General features: G+C 44.7%; 3 protein-coding genes across 3 annotated transcripts; 1 reads left to right on the top strand and 2 right to left on the bottom strand.

The window, feature by feature from the left end:
- Positions 1-280: 280 nt before the first annotated feature.
- Positions 281-1,417, bottom strand: LOC140313669 (uncharacterized). Its single transcript, XM_072391663.1, has 2 exons — positions 372-1,417; positions 281-341 (listed from the first exon to the last, which is right to left on the bottom strand). The coding sequence occupies exon 1, from the start codon at positions 1,322-1,324 to the stop codon at positions 524-526; it is 801 nt and encodes a 266-aa protein (XP_072247764.1). The 5' UTR covers positions 1,325-1,417; the 3' UTR covers positions 281-341; positions 372-523.
- A 703-nt stretch (positions 1,418-2,120) lies between these two features.
- On the bottom strand, positions 2,121-7,996 carry LOC140313668 (P2Y purinoceptor 14). The gene is made up of 3 exons (XM_072391662.1): positions 7,945-7,996; positions 6,937-7,057; positions 2,121-3,207 (listed from the first exon to the last, which is right to left on the bottom strand). Exon 3 carries the CDS (start codon positions 3,203-3,205, stop codon positions 2,171-2,173), a length of 1,035 nt encoding a protein of 344 aa, XP_072247763.1. The 5' UTR covers positions 3,206-3,207; positions 6,937-7,057; positions 7,945-7,996; the 3' UTR covers positions 2,121-2,170.
- Positions 7,997-11,590: 3,594 nt separating this feature from the next.
- shkbp1 (SH3KBP1 binding protein 1) lies at positions 11,591-22,887 on the top strand. The gene is made up of 17 exons (XM_072391872.1): positions 11,591-11,745; positions 12,736-12,789; positions 13,169-13,214; positions 13,309-13,441; positions 13,528-13,608; positions 14,062-14,232; positions 14,428-14,518; positions 15,238-15,428; positions 15,801-15,916; positions 16,239-16,326; positions 18,661-18,777; positions 19,295-19,465; positions 20,025-20,177; positions 20,318-20,414; positions 20,777-20,961; positions 21,035-21,137; positions 21,214-22,887. The coding sequence occupies exons 1-17, from the start codon at positions 11,687-11,689 to the stop codon at positions 21,887-21,889; spliced, it is 2,532 nt and encodes an 843-aa protein (XP_072247973.1). The 5' UTR covers positions 11,591-11,686; the 3' UTR covers positions 21,890-22,887.
- Positions 22,888-25,317: the final 2,430 nt, after the last annotated feature.

Here is a 25,317-nt window from a genome sequence, read left to right as displayed (position 1 = left end):
TCCACAGACAAAACCAAATCAGCTGAGTCAGCAGAAGTCATCCACGGTCCGGTTTCACTTCCCTTCTTTCTTCTACAATAAATAAAACAAAACTCAAAATATTTGAGCACAGCTTGAATGAACAGAACCAAAAACACACATTTAGCTTTATTACACATGAAAACTTCACATTTATACGTTCAGTCCGGAAAGAACCAAAAGTCTGGAAATCACATTTAGCTTCAACAGTGAAATGAGCATCGATGGCAACTGATCTGGGTCTCCTCTCCTGGGTCTCCTCTCTCCTTGCCACCTGTATCCTCGCTCCTTGCCTCCTTTCATCTGTCCTCTCTCCTTGCATCCTTACATCCAGTCTCCTCTCTCCTTGCCACCTGTCTCCTCTCTCCTTGCCTCCTTTCCTTTATCCTCTTTCTTTGCTTCCTGTCTCCTGCCCCCTTCTCCTTGCCTCCTGCCTCCTTTCCTCTGTCCCCTCTCCTTGTCTCCTTGCCTCCTGCCCCCTTCTCCTTGTCTCCTTCCATCTGTCCTATTTCCCTGCATCCTGTCTCCTGTCTCCTTGCCACCTGTCTCCTTGCCTCCTTTCTTCTGTCCTCTTTCCTGCGTCCTGTCTCCTCTCTCCATGTCTTTTTGTCTCCTTGCCTCCTGCCTCCTTTCCTCTGTCCTCTCTCCTTGCCTCCTTTCCTCTGTCCTCTCTCCTTGCCCCCTTCTCCTTGCCTCCTGCCTCCTTTCCTCTGCCCCCTCTCCTTGTCTCCTTGCCTCCTGCCCCCTTCTCCTTGTCTCCTTCCATCTGTCCTATTTCCCTGCATCCTGTCTCCTGTCTCCTTGCCACCTGTCTCCTTGCCTCCTTTCTTCTGTCCTCTTTCCTGCGTCCTGTCTCCTCTCTCCATGTCTTTTTGTCTCCTTGCCTCCTGCCTCCTTTCCTCTGTCCTCTCTCCTTGTCTCCTTGCCTCCTGCCCCCTTCTCCTTGCCTCCTTTCATCTGTCCTCTTTCCTTGCGTCCTGTCTCCTCTCTCCATGTCTTTTTGTCTCCTTGCCTCCTGCCTCCTTTCCTCTGTCCTCTCTCCTTGTCTCCTTGCCTCCTGCCCCCTTCTCCTTGCCTCCTTTCCTCTGTCCTCTCTCCTTGTCTCCTTGCCTCCTGCCCCCTTCTCCTTGCCTCCTTTCATCTGTCCTCTTTCCTTGCGTCCTGTCTCCTCTCTCCATGTCTTTTTGTCTCCTTGCCTCCTGCCTCCTTTCCTCTGTCCTCTCTCCTTGTCACCTTGCCTCCTGCCCCCTTCTCCTTGCCTCCTTTCCTCTGTCCTCTTTCCTTGCGTCCTGTCTCCTCTCTCCATGTCTTTTTGTCTCCTTGCCTCCTGCCTCCTTTCCTCTGTCCTCTCTCCTTGCCTCCTGTCTCCTGCCCCCTTCTCCTTGCCTCCTGCCTCCTTTCCTCTGTCCTCTCTCCTTGCATCCTGTCTCCTCTCTCCTTGCCACCTGTCTCCTCTCTCCTTGCCTCCTTTCCTCTGTCCTCTTTCCTTGCATCCTGTCTCCTCTCTCCTTGCCACCTGTCTCCTCTCTCCTTGCCTCCTTTCCTCTGTCCTCTCTCCTTGTCTCCTTGCCTCCTGCCCCCTTCTCCTTGCCTCCTTTCATCTGTCCTCTTTCCTTGCCTCTTGTCTCCTCTCTCCATGTCTTTTTGTCTCCTTGCCTCCTGCCTCCTTTCCTCTGTCCTTGTCTCCTTGCCTCCTGCCCCCTTCTCCTTGCCTCCTTTCCTCTGTCCTCTCTCCTTGTCTCCTTGCCTCCTGCCCCCTTCTCCTTGCCTCCTTTCCTCTGTCCTTGTCTCCTTGCCTCCTGCCCCCTTCTCCTTGCCTCCTTTCCTCTGTCCTCTCTCCTTGTCTCCTTGCCTCCTGCCCCCTTCTCCTTGCCTCCTTTCCTCTGTCCTTGTCTCCTTGCGTCCTGTCTCCTCTCTCCTTGCCTCCTCTCTCCCTTGTCTCCTTGTCTCCTTGCCTCCTGCCCCCTTCTCCTTGCCTCCTGCCTCCTTTCCTCTGTCCTCTCTCCTTGCCTCCTTTCATCTGTCCTCTTTCCTGCGTCCTGTCTCCTCTCTCCATGTCTTTTTGTCTCCTTGCCTCCTTTCCTCTGTCCTCTCTCCTTGTCTCCTTGCCTCCTGCCCCCTTCTCCTTGCCTCCTTTCCTCTGCCCCCCCCTTTAGATGTTGCTCAGACTCTGGGTGGGCCCTGCAGTGGTCAGAGACCTCCTCCTCTCCCTTCCTGACAGCGTCCTGAGCAGCGACTCTCTGAAGGTCCGACACATCAGGAAGTAGATGACGGGGTCGAGGCAGACGTTGAGGGCCGACAGGAAGAGCGTCGCCTCTTTCAGCTGGAACAGCACGAAGCGGGCGTCCCTGCTGAAGCCCGAGCCGATCTGGCTCAGAGTGTAGGGCACGCGGCAGACGTGGTACGGCACGAAGCAGACGAAGAACACCGCCAGGATGCTGAAGATGCTGCGGTTCGACTTGCGGCAAACGTTGCTGTTGTCGCGGCGCACGCGGCTGTACGACTTGCACACCCGGCGGGCGATGGAGGTGTAGCAGAAGGCGAGAACGACCAGCGTCACCCAGAACAGGGACAGGCTGAAGAAGGTGGAGGCCTTGTGCCACTGCATGCCCAGCGGCGTCTTCAGCCTCATGCAGCGCCGGGAGTTCTGCTCAGTGGCCGGCCGGCTGGTCAAAATGACGTTGGGCAGGACCGAGAGGAGGAGGAGGCTCCAGGAGAAGAGCGCCAGCACCCGGGCGAAAGGGGCGCTCCGCAGGTGCTGCAAACATGCCGCCACACTGCACCTGCAGGAGGACGAGGGGGGAGGGCTGTGGCAAACGACCTTGACGTAGCGCTCGAGGCTGATGAAACCTATGAAGAGGATCCCCACGTACATGGAGGAGTAGAAAAGCACGGCGGTGTAGCGGCACATAATGACCCGAAGGTGCCAGCTGCCGAGGTCCAGGTCAACCGCAAACTTGAAGGGGAAGGTGGACAGCATGAGGAGGTCGGCCACCACCATGTTCTTCAGGTACACCACCAGACCCGTATCCCCGGGAACCCTGAAGAAGATCCAGGCCGCCACGCTGTTCAGAGACAGGCCCACCACGAAGATGAGGAAGTAAAGCGGAGGAAGGACCAGCTTCGTAAAGACGCTGCTGAAGTCTGTTTGGTTTGAGTCGAGCTGGGTGAAGTTGAGCAGATCCATCCCTGCAAACACAAACAACACCGTCTTTTTTATACCGTCTTGATGTTATTTTAGCTCTTTTTGAGGTGGTTTTAGCTCTCTTTGAGGTGGTTTTAGCTCTCTGAGGTTATTTGAGCTCTCTTTGAGGTAGTTTTAGCTCTTTTTGAAGTTATTTTAGCTCTTATTGAGGTTACGTTAGCTCTCTTTGAGCTTATTTTAGCTCTCTCTGTGGTTATTTTAGTTCTCTCTGTGGTTATTTTAGCTCTTTTTGATGTTATTTTACCTCTTTTTGAGGTGGTTTTAGCTCTCTTTGAGGTGGTTTTAGCTCTTTTTGAAGTTATTTTAGCTCTTATTGAGGTTATGTTAGCTCTCTTTGAGCTTATTTTAGCTCTCTCTGTGGTTATTTTAGCTCTCTTTGAGCTCATTTTAGCTGCTGAAGTCTGTTTGGTTCGAGGGGAGCTGGGTGAAGTTGAGCAGATCCATCCCTGCAAACACAAGCAACACCGTCTGAAAACAGACAAAATGCAGACAAACCAAACTCACATGCAGGTGGAGCAGTTCAGATGCATAAGATATGATCTGATGACATGTTCATGAATGATCAAAAGACTTTGGTCAAGTTTAAATGGAACTTAAAATTCATCGACGCCATCAGTTTTTTGAAGGATTAGATCACAAGGATTAGCTTCTTTTTGATAATGTTGAGTCTCTCGTAGGTGTTTAGAGACTTTTGTGATTAAACTTAGATTTTTGTGTGAGTTTGTAGCCATTTAAAGTCTCTTGGTACTTTTCTGTTGTCATTCACTGGTTATTTTGACTTTCTTTGTAGTTTTTTACTCTCTTTGAGGTTGTTTTAGCTCTCTTTGAGGTTGTTTAAGTCTCTTTGAGGTTATTTTAGCTCTCTTTGAGGTTATTTAAGCTCTCTTTGAGGTTGTTTTAGTTCTCTTTGAGGTGGTTTTAGCTCTCTTTGAGGTTGTTTTAGCTCTCTTTGAGGTTATTTTAGCTCTCTTTGAGGTGGTTTTAGTTCTCTTTGAGGTGGTTTTGGCTCTCTTTGGGGTGGTTTTAGCTCTCTTTGAGGTTATTTTAGCTCTCTTTGAGGTGGTTTTAGCTCTCTTTGAAGTTGTTTTAGTTCTCTTTGAGGTTGGTTGTAGTTCTCTTTGAGGTGGTTTTAGCGCTCTTTGAGGTTGTTTAAGTTCTCTTTGAGGTTGGTTTTAGTTCTCTTTGAGGTTGTTTTAGCTCTCTTTGAGGTTGTTTTTGCTCTCTTTGAGGTTGGTTTTAGTTCTCTTTGAGGTTGTTTTAGCTCTCTTTGAGGTTGTTTTTGCTCTCTTTGAGGTGGTTTTAGCGCTCTTTGAGCTTATTTTAGCTCTCTTTGAGGTTGTTTAAGTCTCGTTGTAGTTGTATTGAGTGTCTTGTGGCTGTTTTAAAGTATATCTGTAACTATTTGAGTGAGTTTTTTGCCATATAAAGTCTCTTTGTGATTTCTTTGTGTCACTTTCTGGATCTTTTAATCTCTTTGTAGCTTTGTTTTACATTGATTTCTGGTTCTTTTGTGTGTGTGTAGCTGTTTTGAGTCTTTTTGTTGTTCTTTTGAACTTCTTTGTGGTTGTTGTGAGTCTTTTATGCTCCTCTTTGTGTTTTTATGACTACATGTGATTAGTTTCTTTTTTGTTTTTAATAAATTGAGTCACAATCTAATAAGAGTCAAACAAAAGCCTTGTGGATGTGCTCAGTAAACCCATGAATGAATGAATCAACATGACCAGAGCAGTGGTCCGTTCGAACATTAAAAAACACAAAATAAAGAGTTTTTAATGCATCTTTTGGGCTCTGAATTGTGTGAAGCTCAGTGTGTTCCTGCTTTATGAAATTAGTGATAAACCAAAGCAGTAAATATGTCGTGCGGCTGCTCCATCGAACGCTGACCCTGTTCCAGCTTTAGTTCCTCTTTATTTACATTTAAACAAATAAATCACAAAAGCCGTTTCTATTTGTGTTGCTCTGTTGAAAAAAAGCCTTTTATGTTCATGAAGTGAACACACGGCGCTCTGTTGACTCTGGGTCACGTGCACAAATAAGTGCAACACGCTTCCCTCCGAAGTGATTCATCCCGGTCCAAAACACACTGCCGGCTAACTTCATCCAGTCTTAAAACAACAGGACACTGGACGGAGGACGACACCCGGCTGCCTTTTGTTTTCCTGCCCGGTTATTTTAAGCCTCTGTTTAAATGCTGCTGTTTCAGATGGTTGTTTTTCTTCTTTTTTGCCACTACAGAGATCCAAACCAAACAGGCTGACATCTCCCCGTACGACTGGAAATGCAACATGAAGGAGATCACATCAAGTCTTTAATAAGACTGTGTTTTCATCATTTCACACAGCTGCACATCAGATTAAAATCTCCACGGCTTCCTTCCCTTTTATGCAGCAAATAGCTTCAGTCGACTATAAACCACCATCAGATAGCAGTTACCAAGACACAGAAACACCTCCGCCTCAACTCTTCATCCCCCTTTTCCCAAAGAAAGATGAAAGTTGAAGTGAAATCTACATTTAGCTGCGTTGAATCTGCTTAAATCTTTGGCGTTTCAGCTCAGACAAACTTTCCTTCTCTGTTTGGATAAAAAGTCGACTCGAGCCTCCCAAACAGCGTTGAAAAACCAGGAAAAAGAGCTTTAACTCCTGACTCCTCACCTCTAAAGTCTCAGTTTTAGGTCACAGATCTTACTGAGTCACTATTTGAAAGACCACAACTCGATTTTTCTCAGATTATTTCCCATCATGCACCTGGTGGAAATGAAGTCGATCGATTAGCATCTTTTAGCCACATAAAACGACTTCTTCCCACTTTTCTCCTTCTCCCTTCTGGGAGATTTTAGTGTTTACTTCAAGCTGATGAGACGCTAAACCCAAAGTTTACCGTGTTTAGCTTTTCAGGAACAAGCAGCTGAACTCATCGATAAAGACCGATAAGAAGCATTTCTTATCCCGAGTTGAGCCTGGTGTTTGAATGCAGCTCAGCGGGTTGAGTTGATGAGTTTAGAAAACATCTCCGGTGTTTCAGCTCAGCTGTAACTGAGCTTTGAGCACAAAAAAACTAATTTGTTATGCAAAGCTGCTTCTCCGTGTCACACCTGAGTGTTTGCTTAAGGAAATCGAAGCAGCTGCTGATGAGCTGGAGTTTAGTGGAGCGACAGGATGTGTGGAAACGGGATTGAATTAAAAGGTCCTGAACAAACTGTTTCACACTTCTTCAGAGGGCAATGATTTTATTCAGAGCTCCTCCACACTAAACTCTTCACTTTAAACAAGTCAAATTCTTCCAGGTTCTAATTGTCCAACACGGTCCAAATCAGCAGAGCTCAAAATATATATAATTAATAGAATTAGTTTAATGTTGGATTGACTTTACTTCCTTCCAGGGTCGCAGTAATGCGATTTCTACCGAATGATGGAAAGCGAAAATGAAAAGGAGCCAAAGTAATCGACCAAAAAGAGGCGATGACTTGGGGAAAAGGTCACGGCACCGAGCACAGGACCAACTTCTGCTCCAGGAAACCAAAGGTTTGGGCCACAAACGTCAACCAGTCAGGTGACCGTGCTGGTCATGACTGATCACATGACTGATGACATCATCAATCAGCTGTTTCTGCCTCTGACCCCAGCTCCACTGCTCTGTTCATCACCTGCAGCGGCTGACCTCAACACATCCAAAGCAAACCTTCTGCATGACTGCAGCAACATTCTTCTCACCACTTTGTTTCCTTCGGTTCGGTTCGGTTCGGTTCGGTTCGGTTCGGGGAAGCTGGATCAGAGGCTTCAGGTTCAACTCTGGAGCTTCAGCCTCATGAAGCAGGTTTCAACTCTGGTGACTCTAGAAACAAAAAATGAGAGCTCAGAGCATGTAAAAGCATGAGAGTCTGACCCATTTGAACAGAAATTGTGGATTTTTGTCCTCTGGTGCGTGATCTGGGTCAGGCTCACGGTCACATTTCCCTCCATTCAACATAGAAACACAAATATTACTGGTCTGCACTGAAAAATAACCACCAGTGGGACGAAATGTGATATAAATCCAATAATAAGGTGATGGGCCTGTGGGGGGGGGGGCAACCACAAACCAGCTTCCTCCGCAGTGGTGAAAGCTTCCTTCTCTGAATGAAACATTTCAGCTGAAAGAAAACTTCCTTTGAAGAACAAACGGCATCATTTCAGATATTTAAAACGGCTTTTCTTCATTTTTCACGTCTAATTGAACATCTTTAACAGTTAAAACAGAATAAAGTCATTTGAAGAAGCTCCATTCTGACTCATTATTTCACACTTTTAGGTCAGAATAAGCCAAACAGAACACTTCTTTCACTGATTCCACGCAGATGTCGTCGTTATAAACAGGATTCCTGCAGCATTCTGCACTTTTTTAAAACCATCCCGTCACATTTAGGGAGAAAACGTCCCATAAACAGAGGATCCGCCACCAGGGACCATGAAAGTTTCATCTGGAAGCATCATCACAGCCACATGTTTGTTTTTACTGGGAATTACATTCGTTTCCTGTTGGAGGATAAAGTTAAAGCTAATGATGCCTGACTTTTACATTTCAAACTGTTTTACAGCCTGTTTTACAGCCCTCCTCACGTCATTTTTCTGCTGTTAATCGTCTATTTTAACGGTTTCTTTTCTGTCTGAAAAGCATCATGTTTCTGGCTGTCAGTCTCCAGCTGTTCTGTGTTTTAACGAAGCTTCAGAGTGAATACTCACTGCGTTCAGCCAGCTGTGCACCTCGCAGATGTTCCCCTCAGCTGAGCTGCTGACTCCTGTGGAACAGCTCGGAGTTCTGTGTTGGAGGTCAGCTCTATTTCTGTCTGACGGCACTTCCTTTACTTTTCATCGCTCTCTCTCTCCACCGTTCACTCTAAACAAAGCGTTCAGAGTGGAAGTGAATAAAAGTTACAGCTTATTGTTTGAGTTTTCTGTTGTTGGGACATCTGCAGGTATGAAAACGAAGCAGATTTCATACCTGACATCTGAAGAAGTTCATATTTTACTGTTCAGTTAAGGTTCAGCTGGTTGTTAATTATAACTGTGAAAAAAAGAAAACAAGTTCTGCTCCAGGTGTTAAAACTCACACTGTGTCATTAGTTATTAAAAAAACCTAAAAGAAAACACCGAAGCAGTGAGTGAAAAACTAAGTGAACCCTTCCTGCTTCCACAGGAACTAAGAGGGTAAGAAGCAGCCAGCAGCTGCTGATCAATGCTCTGATTAACTGATCAATGCTCTGATTAACTGATCAATGCTCTGATTAACTGATCAATGCTCTGATTAACTGATCCTCAGTCAGTGTGAGCAGCTCTATAAAAGCAGGAGTTCTGTCAGTTTAACACGATGCCAAGGAGGAAAGACACCAGCAATGATCTCAGAGAAGCAGCTGCTGCTGCCCATCAGTCTGGGAAGGGTTATAAGGCCATTTCCAGACTATCTGGAGTCCATCATTCTACAGAGAGAAAGATTATTCACAAGTGGAAAACATTCAGGACAGCTGTCAATCTTCCCAGGAGTGGACGTCCCAGCAAGGTCACCCCAAGGTGAAGAAGCCCAGAGCTACATCTCAGACTCTACAGGCCTCAGTTAGCATGTTAAAGGTTAAAGGTCACCCCAAGGTGAAAAAGCCCAGAGCTACATCTCAGACTCTACAGGCCTCAGTTAGCATGTTAAAGGTTAAAGGTCACCCCAAGGTGAAGAATCCCAGAGCTACATCTCAGACTCTACAGGCCTCAGTTAGCATGCTAAAGGTTAAAGGTCACCCCAAGGTGAAAAAGCCCAGAGCTACATCTCAGACTCTACAGGCCTCAGTTAGCATGTTAAAGGTTAAAGGTCACCCCAAGGTGAAGAAGCCCAGAACTACATCTCAGACTCTACAGGCCTCAGTTAGCATGCTAAAGGTTAAAGGTCATGACAGCACAGTTAGAAAAAGACTGAACAAGGACGGCTTGTTTGGAAGGGCTGCAGGAGAAAGCCTCTTCTCTCTAAAAAGAACATGGCAGCACAGCTTAGGTTTGCAAAGCTGCATCTGAACAAAGCTCAAGACTTCTGGAACAATGTCCTTTGGACAGACCAGAGCAAAGTGGAGATGTTTGGTCCTAATGCACAGCAGCACGTTTGGAGGAAACCAAACACAGCATATCAGCACAAACACCTCATACCAGCTGTCAAGCACGGTGGTGGAGGGCTGATGATCTGGGCTGGTTCTGCAGCCACAGAACCAACAACAGGAGGAGAGAAGAGTGGCCGAGATTCCTCCAGAACCATGAGAGAGACTGATAACGTCCCACAGGAAACTGCTGAAGCTGCTGGATCAGGGGTTCCCTTAGTTAGTCTCAGTCTTTGTTCAATGGCCCCGGGGCAGACCCCGAACTCACTGGAGGAATCATCTGGCTTGGGAACGCCTCAGGATGTTAAAAATAGATTGCTTGGTGCAGTAAACTTATTTATGTGTATTCATTGCCTCTGACAGCGGTTCCCAAACCCCCCCCCACACACACACCTTCAGAAAGCAACAAGCTTCATTAAAGGCATGTTTAATCATGCTCAAATGACCAGAACACATCAAATAATCCTGATCTCCACATTTGAATTAATCTGAAACAAAGTCACAGCAAGCTTCCACTTTTAAGAGCAAAGAGGGTGGATGGCAGGCTCAGGACCGGGGGCAGGAAGCACATCAGTTTGTGCTGAACATGACAACAAATGAATGTGAATGGCTGCACATGTGCAGGTTTCACTCTGAGAGCAGTTTTTATTAAAGTGGCGTTACGTCTCACAACTGTAGGGGGAGCCAAAGAGACAAAAAGACCAAATTCTCAAAAGTTTCTTCAGCATTATTCAGCATAGTTATGAGCACCGGGGCACTGGAAGCTGAAATTTGGCATTTAATCTTTTCTAATTGAGTGTTTCCCTTTACCTTCACACAGTAAAGTCTGGAGTTGGACTCAAAGGCAGAACACGTCTCTGACAACAGCAAAATGTCATCGCTAACGCTAACAGCTAACGCTGTACACTGGTGAGACTCGTGTGTCTGGTGGTAATAGGAAGATTAAGGGTTCATATTTATTTCTCCACCAAGTTGTGAGTTATAATGGGAGATAACAGGATGTGCTTCAGACTGATTCTTGCTCTTTTTTAGCTCCCATTAAACCACTTTTAGCCTTGCACCCCCACTGTAGCCACTTCCTGTCTCCATTTATAACCAGACAGATGAACAAAACGATGTGTTTGCCCATCGTCTTCCTCACTCTGTGCATGTCGTTCACATTTGTTGGCGGCAGAATGATTAAACACAACTTTATTTGATAAACTTCGCCAATTAAACACCAACTGAAAGCTGCAGCCCTGCTGCTGCAGAGTTTATGTGGCTGAAATGATCTGTGGATGTTTACCCGCCCACACTGTCGTGGTCTGCATGAGAATGGGAGGAAGAGGAGTCCAGCAGAGAGGAGGAAGGTGCCAGACATGAAAGGAGGAAGTGGAGCATCTCCGTCAATCTCTGCTGAAACAACACTGAATCTGAACTGACGCTCAGTGAACAAACCTTTGAGATTTATCACCATTTTTTACTTGGCACATGTAGTTTGTCCGTTTCAGCTTGCATTTAATCTTCATTACCCCCCTTAAAAATCCAACTTGGTGCCTTCCAAGTCTGTTTTAAGGTTATTTTAACATAGTGTACAACTCATTTCAGCAGTATGCGGAAAATGTGGGAGTAAAAATGTGTTGTTTAGTTTAAAATAAAAGAAGAATGTCAATGTTTATCAGAGCTGTGAAGTGGTTAGACAATGGCTGTAAATTCACAAGAGAAATGACTGTACTTCTTTCTGTTTTTTTTTTCAGTATTAAAAAGCATTCAATGTCTTGTCAATAATTATATTCAGAACATGTAATTACTGTAGTTTTGGTCCCTTTTAATATTAATTTTTTATGGGATCGGATTAATGGCTATATCTAATGGGTAGATGGATGGAGGATGGATGGATGGATGCATGGACTTCTTGACCAGTTTCATGTGCATAAAGCAAAATGGTCTAAATCCAAACCATGTTACCATATTTCTATCAGAACTGAAGCAGCATATTGACCTGATCAAGTTCACCAATAACCAAAAATCTGTGAAAACTCTTCAGATTAATGAATATTTTTAATTTACCAACCTAACAACGCTTCGTTGTTCCCCAGAATAAAGTAACATTAATATATTCTTCAGTCTGCATCCCAGTGTATTAAGATGCACGTTTATCTGTATTTATCTTTCTTCCAAAACATTTGTAGTCCGGATCCGGTGACGAGCTCCGGTTCGTGGTTTATGTTGAACTCCGTCCCGGGTTTTCTTTCCCGCTTCCCTGCTCTACCGGAAGTTGTCTGGAACGAGACCGGAAACAGAGTTTATCCACCAGAAAATGGACTAAATTTTGTACTTCTCTCATATTATCGGAATCACCCGCCCTTCAGATGATGTCTTCCACGGCGAGGAGTGGAGAGATCATCCACCTGAATGTGGGAGGCAAGAGGTGAGGCGCCGGGGAAGTTTCCGGACTAACCCGGCTAGCTTAGCCGGACAACACAGCACTGTGTCCATTATCGGACAGACTGTTTTCCTCGTCCACAATGAAGAACTTCACCATCTTTATCTCAGAGAAACATCACTGAAAAACAAACAGTGTTTTCTCAAAGTAAATCCAACACACCAGTGGTCACAGAAACGTCTCCCGGGTTTTTTTTATCCCAGATTACAGAGTCGCACTCCTGCCTCAGCGTTCCTGCTGACTTTAGCTCAACATTTAATGTCTTTGTCTTTGTCAACAAACGTGTCAGTCCCATGACGTGAACCAACTTATTACGATTCATTTGTGAGACAACACACGTGCTGCGGCGTAAAGTAATAGAATATTCTGAGAAATAAAGTTAGAATTGAAGCGATGTGACAGATTTAAAGTTTGCTGATGTGTCCGACAATGGAATCAGGGAGTTGTGGCCTGACCTCAAGCTTAAGTACGATCTACAGAAACTATGCAGTAAAGTAATTAAACGTACATGTAGTATGTTTAATGTAAGAATGTTTAAATTAAGGGTTTTTCAATTTAACAAACAACAGTTAAAAAAATAATGGAATCAATAATGGAACTATAAATATGGCTAACAAAGTAGAATGATTTCTTTCTTTCTTTCTTTCTTTCTTCCTGTTGTTCCATTTTCAAAAATACGAGATGTGATCTTGATGTTGTATTTTAAAGTCTTTATCTATCTTATCTGATAGAAACAGTTTCCCTTCATCTGACTAATCATGAAGACTAAATAGTAGTAAGAACCCCCTGGTTTTCTGCTTTAACTTGTCATAAAGTCTGAGTTTGGGCTGCAAACAAAAAGCAGATCCTGAAGCTCCTAACGTGTCGTGATTTTATATTTTACATTTTATTTATGTCGTGATCCTTCAGTTCTGCTCTGACCCGGTTCATCACACATTTTATCTCAGAGTAATGTTCAACGCTGTTTGTTTCCAGGTTCAGCACGTCCAGGCAGACGCTGACATGGGTTCCCGACTCCTTCTTCTCCAGGTTCGTCTGAATCATTTCCAAAGATTTTCCCTCAGTTCAAAACCAACCGACAAACTTAAATGAAGCGCTTTGAGGAAATATATCTTCGATATATTATCTTACATTTATACCTGCTCTGATCATAAAGCCGAGAGTTTGTTTGACCGACAACAGCAGAAAATGTCAGTTTAATCAGAGAAAAACATTAATTCCTGCGTTTATTTAAGTTTAGTGAGTAAATATGTCGTGTTTTGTCTCGTTAACTTAATTTAAATAGTTGATTTAGGTTTATTTCAGATATCACCGGTGTTTGCTTCCTGATTTCTGCTGGTTTTAATAGTTTATCTTGTGAAAGCTGCCGCTGTGTCTGCCTTCTAACGGCTGCTTGTGTTTGTTTCAGCCTGCTGAGCGGTCGCATTTCGACTCTGAAGGACGAAACCGGAGCGGTGAGTTCGCCGGTCCTGCTTTTCTGTGTCTGTTTGGGCCCTCGGCGACCCTGTGGCGACCCTCTGGTGACGCCGCTGTGTTTTCTGTGTGCAGATCTTCATCGACAGGGACCCTTCGCTGTTCGCTACCATCCTCAACTTCCTGCGGACCAAAGAGCTGTACCCCCGGTCCATCAACGTGCACATGCTCATGCACGAGGCCGAGTTCTACGGCATCACGCCGTTGGGTGAGCTGCAGGAAGTCAGATTGAATGTGTGATGAGACTCTGAAGTCACTTTAAAGCCTTTAAAACCTTTAAACTGTCTTTATCAGTGCGAAAGCTGCAGCTTTGTGACGAGCTGGACCGATCCTCCTGTGGAAACGTGCTGTTCAACGGCTACCTGCCTCCAGCAGGTACGACACACCTGAACCTCACAGATATTAAACCACCAAAAAAAGGGGAATATTCATTCAGACATTCAGGAAAGATAAAATTCAACTGAAAATGTGACGTATTTATCAACTGGAGACAATTTTCTATCAGTAATCTTTGATTAGATATCTGAGAAATGTTCATTTAAAAAAGTTCTGAGATTAATATGATGAGAATTATCATTTAAGGGCTTAAGAACACGTCGATAAATATTTTAATCTTATAAAAAATGACTCGATTTTAATGAAAATGTTTAGAAAATAGGTTCAGTTCATTTTAGAGATGGTAAAATATCTGTATGATGCTATTTGTGTGTTTATTACAACAAGCTGATGAATGTAATGGAAACATGTCTGAATTCATCTTTTAAAGTGGTTTGAAGTCGCTGTGATCGTGGTTTTAAATGGGATTTAATGGGGTTCGTGTCGCTTCAGTTTACCCAGCGAAGCGTCGGAACCGCCACAGCGTGGCGGGATCGCAGTTCATGGCGGGCCGGGCTTTGCCGATGGAGAGAGCGCCGGTCAGACGCAGCAACACCATGCCCCCCAACCTGGGGAACTCTGGCATGTTGGGGAAGGCCAACATGGAGGAGAGGACGTCTGCAGGTAACATGCTGCTGTCATCTGGTTGAAACGACACAATTACTGTGGATAAAAGCTTTAATTATTGCTCTATTACAACATTAATCGGTCACACTCACACATTTGGGTGTTATCAACATGATCATCATCAGAATCGGTGTAATCTGACACTTGGAAGTGAAGGACCAGCTCAGAGTTCTCTGACATGTGTGTTTGCAGGTGGGTCATCAGACGCCGGCATGGTTCGGATCATCTGTGGGCATCATAACTGGATCGCTTTGGCCTACGCTACGTTTGTCGTCTGCTACAGGTAATCAGCTCATTAATGTCAGTTTAGAGATTTAAGCTGAACTGTTCGGTAGCATAGAGGTGCTCTGAGGTGTTTAAGGCCAGTCGAGCTCGAAAAGTGGCGCCCACAGCGAGGAGATGCTTCGAGTGCGAACACAAGAATTTGGTTTTAGAAGGTTTTATCCTCCAGAAAGAGTCTAATTATGATGAAGCTGGATTGTTTTGTGAGAAAATACCAAACGGAACCAACAAGGAAAAGGAAATTCGAGGTCTGAGGGAGGGGCTCGGTGTACAGGTTCCTGGCATTTTATCATGTTTATATCTGTTCAGCTTGTTTTAAATGTGCTACAGAAATAAACTCTGACTAAAAGCATTATTCCCGTTGGTAAAATCATCTTTTTGTCTGAATTTGATCATCTGAACAGTCACATAATTTCTAAAAAAAGACTCAAAGCTCAAAGATTCTGATACTCTGACACTTTCAGGACTGTTAATGAGCAGAATGAAGAGTGTCGTTATCATGGTACAAAGTGGTGTCATCAGCGTAGAGGCGAATCTTACAGCCTGTTGAACAAAACAAAACAAAACAAAACAGTCGTAACTTTGATAATATTAGCAGCTGTGAGACCAAATCTCATCAACAGCACATGCAGAGAAAGCCTTGACCAGATTATCCAGACATCTGGAAAACGTAGAAGCTTCCTGTGAATCAGACGCTTCAGTCTTTCACGACTCTTTCAGGGTGAAGGAGTCGACCGGCTGGCAGCAGGTCTTCACCTCTCCTCGCCTCGACTGGATGATCGACAGAGTGGCGCTCAATGCCAAAGTGATGGGCGGCTCGCTGGGAGACAACGACAAGATGGTGGCCGTTGCCTCGATGACGGAGATCATCCTCTGGTCCATCTGCCCCGACGGCAACGGAAATGAAATCGGTACAAGTCGCTGCGATAAGAAGCTGTTTTCACACCTGATCTTTATGATGAGGACCGACTTATTGAGCAGGAACTATAGAAATGTTTCAGCCTCACAGGAAACTTCATGAAATCAGTAAAAAATGGCTGCAGAAGTCCTTTCTAGTTCCATTCCTAGTTTACTTTAAGCGATGAAATACTTCTCCAGTCCAGGAAATGAGACCACAGAGGAGCTGAAGCTCCTCATCTGTCGTAGATACATTTGATTAAGTGTTGGAGGAGAGCAGGAGCGATCCATTCAGGGTTTGAGTCGTGCTGTGAAAAGTTACTCCATAACTGTCTGATTTAAACCAACAGAAACGTCTCACTTCTGACGCTTTGCATTTCCTGCAGGCGTCTTCAGCTTGAACGTGCCGGCTGAGGCTCTCTTCTTCGTTGGTAACCAGCTGATAGCCACCAGCCACACCGGAAAGGTCGGCGTTTGGAACGCTGTCACCAAACACTGGCAGGTGGGTGGAGTCAGGTGGACCTGGAGGTCTCTGAGGTCATAGTCTGAGCTGAGTGCTACTAGCTAAAATCAGCTCCCACTTCTCTGTCTCAGCAAAGCATTTTAGATCTTTGAAAATACAAAACTTCTGACGCATTGTCAGCATTATAAGTTATTTTGGGTTTTTAGACGGCTTCAACAAACGATAAAGTCCCGACTGTTCTGTTAGGATCCGAAACAGGTCAAAAGAAAACAAATGTTTAAGAGATAAATATTAAAAGTTAGACACAGCCTGTTTCAGTGTGACTCAGTTTGATCCGGTCTGGTTCTGTCGGTCTCTGCAGAACCAGGATGTGGTTCCCATCAGCAGCTACGACACCGCCGGCTCCTTCCTCATCCTGGGCTGCAACAACGGATCCATCTACTATATTGGTGAGAGCCCACCTGTGCGTGTTTGTGTGATCCAGACGAAGTTAGACTCTCAGGTGTTTGATCATCTTAAAGAATCGCCATAGTTACCAGCAGGTGTTTGATCATCTTAAAGAATCGCCATAGTTACCAGCAGGTGTTTTATCATCATAAAGAATCGCCATAGTTACCAGCAGGTGTTTGATCATCATAAAGAATCGCCATAGTTACCAGCAGGTGTTTGATCATCTTAAAGAATCGCCATAGTTACCAGCAGGTGTTTGATCATCTTAAAGAATCGCCATAGTTACCAGCAGGTGTTTGATGATCATAAAGAATCGCCATAGTTACCAGCAGGTGTTTGATCATCATAAAGAATCGCCATAGTTACCAGCAGGTGTTTGATCATCATAAAGAATCGCCATAGTTACCAGCAGGTGTTTGATCATCTTAAAGAATCACCATAGTTACCAGCAGGTGTTTGATGATCATAAAGAATCGCCATAGTTACCAGCAGGTGTTTGATCATCTTAAAGAATCGCCATAGTTACCAGCAGGTGTTTGATCATCTTAAAGAATCACCATAGTTACCAGCAGGTGTTTGATCGTCATAAAGAATCGCCATAGTTACCAGCAGGTGTTTGATCATCTTAAAGAATCGCCATAGTTACCAGCAGGTGTTTGATGATCATAAAGAATCGCCATAGTTACCAGCAGGTGTTTGATCATCATAAAGAATCGCCATAGTTACCAGCAGGTGTTTGATCATCTTAAAGAATCGCCATAGTTACCAGCAGGTGTTTGATGATCATAAAGAATCGCCATAGTTACCAACAGGTGTTTGATCATCTTAAAGAATCGCCATAGTTACCAGCAGGTGTTTGATCATCTTAAAGAATCACCATAGTTACCAGCAGGTGTTTGATCGTCATAAAGAATCGCCATAGTTACCAGCAGGTGTTTGATCATCTTAAAGAATCGCCATAGTTACCAGCAGGTGTTTGATCATCTTAAAGAATCGCCATAGTTACCAGCAGGTGTTTGATCATCATAAAGAATCGCCATAGTTACCAGCAGGTGTTTGATCATCTTAAAGAATCACCATAGTTACCAGCAGGTGTTTGATCGTCATAAAGAATCGCCATAGTTACCAGCAGGTGTTTGATCATCTCAAAGAATCGCCATAGTTACCAGCAGGTGTTTGATCATCTCAAAGAATCGCCATAGTTACCAGCAGGTGTTTGATCATCATAAAGAATCGCCATAGTTACCAGCAGGTGTTTGATCATCTTAAAGAATCGCCATAGTTACCAGCCGGTGTTTGATCATCATAAAGAATCGCCATAGTTACCAGCAGGTGTTTGATCGTCATAAAGAATCGCCATAGTTACCAGCAGGTGTTTGATCATCATAAAGAATCGCCATAGTTACCAGCAGGTGTTTGATCGTCATAAAGAATCGCCATAGTTACCAGCAGGTGTTTGATCATCAGAAAGAATCGCCATAGTTACCAGCAGGTGTTTGATCATCATAAAGAATCGCCATAGTTACCAGCAGGTGTTTGATCATCATAAAGAATCGCCATAGTTACCAGCAGGTGTTTGATCATCATAAAGAATCGCCATAGTTACCAGCAGGTGTTTGATCATCTTAAAGAATCGCCATAGTTACCAGCAGGTGTTTGATCATCATAAAGAATCGCCATAGTTACCAGCAGGTGTTTGATCATCAGAAAGAATCGCCATAGTTACCAGCAGGTGTTTGATCGTCTTAAAGAATCGCCATAGTTACCAGCAGGTGTTTGATCATCATAAAGAATCGCCATAGTTACCAGCAGGTGTTTGATCATCTTAAAGAATCGCCATAGTTACCAGCAGGTATTTGATCATCTTAAAGAATCGCCATAGTTACCAGCAGTTTCCTTCCAGCAGCACAGCATCAGAGAAATCTGTGTTTTCATTGAAAAACCTTAAAAAACATCCAAAGAAAGACAATAAGTCCACAGATACTGCAGAAGGCCACCGCTGTTGGGCGCCATTTTAGATCATCTGACACCATAAGGCTGCCAGAAAATATCGTCTCGTGTTGTTCTGACATTCGTGAACTCAGAAGTCTCTAATTATTGAACACGAAGCTATTATTATTCATGCATTAACCGATTTATGGTGCGTAAAACTCAATAAAGAAAACACAGAAATGATGACAGTTTAGGTGCAATATTTCTGAGATGATTGGTTATCTTTTTTTAGTTTGAAGTCTTCAGTGATGCTTTTGTGGGAAACGTTGGGGAACCTTTTGGTTGGCTTCTTCACTGCTTCTTCCTGCTTTTCTTGATGTTTTTCGGTTGTCGTTTGTCAGACGTTCAGAAGTTTCCTCTGAGGATGAAGGACAACGATCTGCTGGTGACGGAGCTGTACAGAGACCCGACTGAAGACGCCATCACGGCGCTCAGCGTCTACCTCACTCCCAAAACCAGTAAGTAGCAACAGATGATTTACTGTCGCTACAACCTCAGGTCGGAAAACGCTGAGACAGTTTAACCCCAGCATATTTCATCTTTTTATTTCTTATTGGCTCCATTTAATTTGTTTTTACCTCCATTTTGAATTATCAGTTCTGCAACACCTTCAAAAGTAAGTAGAAATTGGGACATTTGAGGTAATAAGGTAAATTAAACAAATATTCATGTTATTTCAAACAGATTCACTGTCCTGACTTTTTTTTTTGTCGATTAGAAATATTTTATCTTTGGAGATATTGGTATTGAAATGTTTTAAATAGATATTGTATTGGGCGTATCAAGGCATTAAGCTAAGTGTGTGATTCATTAAACATCTTTTAAACCCCCATAAAAGCAACAATTTGATGTCCAGTACAGTTTACTGTCTGAACCAGCTTTCTGCTGATGTTTACTGATGACTCTGGTAAGAAAAAGTGGCAGTTAAAGGGGGATGAGCATCTCTAACTGTCAGGACTGGTGGCTTGTGTTCAGGTGACAGTGGAAACTGGATCGAGATCGCATATGGGACCAGTTCTGGGACGGTTCGAGTCATCGTTCAGCATCCAGAGACAGTTGGCTCAGGTCCACAGCTCTTCCAGACCTTCTCTGTCCACCGCAGTCCAGTCACCAAGATCATGCTGTCTGAGAAACACCTGATATCAGGTACAAGAAACAACTTTATTCACTACAAGTCTTTGCCACAACTTCAATGCTAGGCTGGGTAGCAACTTGTCGCAAGTAGAACAACTTGTTTCTGATACAACAGACTTGGTAAGAACTTGTTTCTGATACAAGAGACTTGGTAACAACTTGTTTCTGATACAACAGACTTGGTAACAACTTGTTTCTGATACAAGAGACTTGGTAACAACTTGTTTCTGATACAAGAGACTTGGTAACAACTTGTTTCTGATACAAGAGACTTGGTAAGAACTTGTTTCTGATACAAGAGACTTGGTAAGAACTTGTTTCAGATACAAGAGACTTGGTAACAACTTGTTTCTGATACAAGAGACTTGGTAAGAACTTGTTTCTGATACAACAGACTTGGTAACAACTTGTTTCTGATACAACAGACTTGGTAACAACTTGTTTCAGATACAAGAGACTTGGTAACGACTTGTTTCTGATACGAGAGACTTGGTAACGACTTGTTTCTGGTACAGTCCCAGCTGCTGTTTCCGCTTCATCCAATTTAATTTTCTTGTCTGCTGCCTGCCAGTTTGTGCCGATAACAACCACGTTCGAACCTGGACGGTGACTCGATTCAGAGGGATGATCTCCACCCAGCCAGGATCCACGCCGCTGACCTCCTTCAAGATCTTGAGTCTGGATGAAGTTGACGGCCATGGATGCAGCGCTGGAACGGAGATCGGTAGCGTTCTGCCTCTTATTTGCTGTAATTCTGCTGCTGTCCAGCAGAGGTCTCCCCTGAACCCATCTTATGACCATCCGTTACGTTCGGGTTGTTTGGTTGATCTCAGAGAGGTTCTGTGTGGTTCTGTGTGGTTTCAGGTCCATACGGAGAACGAGACGACCAACAGGTGTTCATCCAGAGAGTCGTCCCGGACACCGATAAACTTTACGTCAGGTTGTCGTCCAACGGAAAGCGGTGAGGGTCACACTTCGGATTCAGTCCTGTTCTGAACCGAGTCTTTTCTCTGAAGTCGAGTCAAATTGTTTGAAACTATAATCTGAAGTGATTTTCATTGTTTTCCGAGTCCCGGTTACATAATCCACCTTCCAGCGTCCTCATAGCGGTGTCCTCGTGACGGCGTCCTCATGACGGCGTCCTCGTAACGGCGTCCTCGTGACGGCGCCCTCATAGCGGCCTCCTCGTGACGGCCTCCTCGTAACGGCGTCCTCGTGACGGCGTCCTCATAACGCCGTCCTCGTGACGGCGTCCTCGTGACGGCGTCCTCGTGACGGCGTCCCCATGACGGCGTCCCCAGACTTACTGCGTGTGTGTTTTAGGGTGTGCGAGGTGCGCTCCGTAGACGGGACGTCCATCACCGCCTTCATGGTCCACGAGTGCGAAGGCTCGAGTCGCATCGGCTCCCGGCCGCGCCGCTACCTGTTCAGTGGCCATAGCAACGGCAGCATCCAGATGTGGGACCTGACGACCGCCATGGAGATCGCCGGGAAGGTGGACATCAGAGGTGAGGAGCGGCTGAGGTTCTTCGGCCGGCGTGCGCCTCGTTGAGCTCTGACTGATGGGTTTTTGTCTCGCAGCGCTGGGCGGCCCGACGGAGGAGGAGCTGCTGGAGCTGCTGGACCAGTGCGACCTCGCTCTGACCCGGACGCCCGACAGCACGCCGCGAGCGTCCACCTGCAGGTAAGCATGTGACCTCAGGTGTTCTGCCGGCCGATGCCGCCGTTCCTCACCGCTGTGTCACTTCCTGTCTCCACAGCCTTCACTCCCAGTTCGCCGACGGTTTTCGGACGGAGCGTCTCCACTCAGCAGGAGGAGGACGAGGAGCAGCCGGAGGCTCTGGTTCAGCGGCTTCATTGACCGGCAGCCTCTCCCGACAGGCTCCGCCCCCTATGCCCTTCACCAAGCCTCATGCGGCGCCTCCAGCTTTCCCGACCGCCAGTCCTGGACAGAGCGCCAGGCACCTGGACCGAGAGTGGGGGTCTGTCCGCAGGGGCAGCTTCGTGGAGCGCTGCCAGGAGCTCGCCAAGGGGTCAGAGGCGGGAGCGAGCTCGGGGTTCGGCGCCCCGTCGGGGTCGGAGGGCTTCAGGCGGAGCTTAGCGGTGAACAGCGAGTCGGAGGCCAGGTTCAGGACACCCGCCAGCTTCTCTGTGTCTCCTGCTGCTCGCCACCCGCCAGTAACGCCTTCGCCTCTGTCCTCGTCTCTGTTATCCGCCTCTTCACCCCAACGCCGGGCCACACCCGCCTCCCCGCCGAGCCCCGCCCCCACAGCAGCAAGCCCGACGCGTTTTCTGACCCCTGTTTCGCCTCGCCACGGCGCCACAGCGGCGCCTGCTGATGCAGCGGCGTCCCCCGAAAGCCCCGCCAGTCCGGACGGCTCCGCCGTTGCCCCGCCAACCAGCCCCAAGCCGCACATGAACGAGACCAGCTTCTGATTGGCTGAGACTCTGCAGAGGTCAGAGCTGGCGTTGGGTGTGAAAAGGAAACGCCTGCTCTGATCGATGCTTTATCAATAAATCTGCTGATCGGTTTCTGACAGAATCTCAGATTTACTTCAGAACCTTATTCTCGGTTTTCTCTCCGATACGAGTTCCAGCGTAAAGTCAGAGAAAACAAGTTTAATCATTTAAGCCTTAAATATAGAAACAAACCTGTGGATGAAGACATATTTAATTTCTTTACATGTTTCCATGGAAACAGCTGCAGAGATTCACTGAAACATGATCAAACCTGAACATAAACCCAGAATCTGAGGCAGAAACAGAGTTTTTTCTCAGTTCTCAGCAGCTTTAAAGTGAATCTCTGGTCTGAGCTCCTTTATTCTCCAACACAGCCTGAACCCTCTGAGACAAGCTTTCTGTCATTTCTTTAAGGAGTCTTCAGGAATAGTTCTCCAGGCTTCTTGAAGGACATCCCAAAGCTCTTCTTTGGATGTGGGCTGCCTTTTGTTCCGTTCTCTGTCAGATGATCCCACACTGCTTCAATAATGTTGAGGTCCGGGCTCTGGGGAGGATTCATCCCTCCATAAGACCTGTTGCCACTGATTTTCAGTCCACTTCTTGTGTCATTTGGCACAGCTCAGCCTTTTCTCCCTGTTTCCCTTCCTTAAGAACGGCTTCTTGACAGCCACCCTTCCATGGAGACCATTTCTGATGAGGCTTGGGCCAACAGTAGATGGATCAGCTGAAGGTCCAGATGCATCTCTCAGGTCCTGTCAGGTCACAGCTGGATTTTTTCCTCTTTCTTAAGGACATCACTTTCAGATACAGACACAACACTGGTTCATCCCTTGAGTTAGGAGCCTTTTTTCTGCCTGAATGGGTCAAAGGTCAGAGTTAAGTGGCTGAACAAAGAAAAAACACTGAAAATGCTCAGGAACAAGGACTGAAGATGAGGGGAAAAGCAGAAAATGTCCAAAGAAAAACTCTGAAAGAGCTTCAGAAAGCTGCAGAACTATTGATCAGGACACTTTAAAGGTTACAGAAAGCTGCAGAACTGTTGATCAGGACACTTTAAAGGTTTCAGAAAGCTGCAGAACTGTTGATCAGGACACTTTAAAGGTCACAGGAAGGTCAAAACACACATTTGAGTCCACTTTAGAACCTTTTAAAACACTGAACATCTCTTCTGGACCTTCTCCTGCTGGATCCGGGACAGAAAGGATGTGGTTCTGCTCTGAGTTTTTTCTTTCTTGGGTCAGACGATGCTACTGAGCTAAAAGACTCCAGAACCTGAAGTGTTTCCAGGTCACTGCCAGAAAAATCAGCTGCTGTTTCTGTTTGTGCTTTGATAACTTTTCTATCTGACGGTGTGAAAACTGAACATTTCTACAGAAGATTTATCTTTTTTAAGCTCTCATCCAGTCAGTTTCTGTTCTGTTGGATTTTACATCAAAGCTGCCAAACGTTTGTCTTCCGGTCCACTTTAATCGGTTAAAAAATCAAAAGAGGAGCCAGAACTACTCCTCAGATTTCCCGGTAAGCTTTGGGGAAGTTTCCTGGAAAGAACGAGTCTGTTGGGCTTCTTTTCTGGTGCCTGAAGAACATTTAGGAGGTAAAGGAGACAGAATCCGTCACTTTATGAGCAAATCAGTGAAGCAATTCCATCTGTTTTGGTCTTAGAAAGGTGGAAGTTTGAAGTTTTGACCCTGAGCAAAGTTTCTGTTTCTGAAGGATTTCTTAAAGAAAAACTTTTAAATCAAAAGAAAAAACGTTTTAATTCATGCTGTCGACCTGCTGCAGTGCTCCAAGTCGCCACCAGGTGGAGCTGCTGCACAAATCTGACTTTTTGGTCATTTGAACTTCAGATTTTGACAGTTTTCAACCGGTTTAAGGGTTTCATCCTTTATGCATCGCGTTAAATGCAGCCAGCACTTACAGCTGAGACATAATTATCATAACTCTGACCCTTCTTGTCTTTGCTGAGGTCTGCAGGAGAAAATAATCCCACTTTTTCCACAAATAAATCCCCACTTAGTGGGATTTAAACCGATTTAAAGCTTTAAATGTGATCTGATAGAATCTCTTTCCTGTTTTTAACGTCCGTTCAAACAAAAACCTGAAGTTTTTTTGTTTTTTTTGTTTGTTTTTTTGTTTCTTATTGTTTCGGGACGTGTTGGAAAACCAGATAAATGCTTCAATAACTGGGACTTCTTCTTCTTTTGGAACTTTAACTGGATGCTTTCACTTTTGCTCCACAACGTAAAAAGATGCAGTTCTTTCCAGGAAGCTTCAGAGGACGTGATCAGGAGGAAAAACGGCGCCTTCCTCCTTTATGACGAAGAGGAGCCAGCTGTGCTCCTCTTGTCCAGATGTTGAAACTTTCATTTTCATGAAGTAATTACATGGAAATTTATAACTTTTATTCTGAAAGTCAGAAAAATTATTAATCTGTTCTTGGTTCTGCTTTTATATTTGTTATGAAATTAGTTTCAGGTTAATATGATTTTTTATGCCAATTTCGTGTTGTATGGAAGCCTAAAGTGAACAATATTAAATAATTTGTTCATTTTTTTTTAAACAAAACAAATTTAAATTTGAAGCTCTTTTTTTTTAAATAAAAATCAGCTGAAATTCAAATTTACAATTTTCACACAAACTCCTTTAAATTTGAGTGAGTTTGTTTTTATGTTGTGCTGAAAAACTGCACAAAATGCACCTTTAACACTGAAACATCTGCAGTTATGAAATAAAATAAAAACGAATTAAAAAACTAAATATTCATCGACAGTTAAATATTTATTAGTTGCGTTTGTAAATTAACTTTAAATGTATGTTGTTTTCTTCTCGGTTGTTGTTTCCTGTAACATTTTGTGTTAGTTTAAACATTTTCTGACCTCAGATCAGCTCTGACTGTGTAACCATGTTTCATATTAAAAGAAACAAACAACAGACTTTATTATAACACTTGTTTTATTTCACTCTGAAAAAACTAAACTCTGTTATCGAGTCAACGTCCGATAAAAGTTCCACAAAGTGGAAAAATAGCTCCAAATCGTAAGTTTAACACGATGATGTCATCATTTATTAATATTTTACTAAGCCCGCCCTGAGCAGCAACTGTCCAATCAGAGAAGCTGTTTCTGAAGGAGGCGTGGCTTAGAAAGGCATTTGTTTCATCCGATTCTGATAGATTAATTGATTAGATGCTGATCGATGCTTTCCTGGGTATGTGAGAGGAGATGTGATAAATAATGTCATTAACTGTGTTCCTGGTTGCTCTAATCAAAGCTACGGAAGCTCTTTCTCTAAAGAGATTCAACATTTACCCCCGAGAGGGAGGCAAAGGAGACAGAATCCGTCACCTTATGAGCAAAGCAGTGAAGCAATTCCATCTGTTTTGGTCTTAGAAAAAAGAAAAAACT

The sequence above is a fragment of the Leuresthes tenuis genome, unplaced genomic scaffold, assembly GCF_036924035.1.
Source record: "Leuresthes tenuis unplaced genomic scaffold, fLeuTen1.0.hap1 SCAF_9, whole genome shotgun sequence".
Taxonomy (NCBI): domain Eukaryota; kingdom Metazoa; phylum Chordata; class Actinopteri; order Atheriniformes; family Atherinopsidae; genus Leuresthes; species Leuresthes tenuis.
Note: the sequence above shows the minus strand (reverse complement) of the source record. Positions and strands in the feature narration are given on the sequence as shown.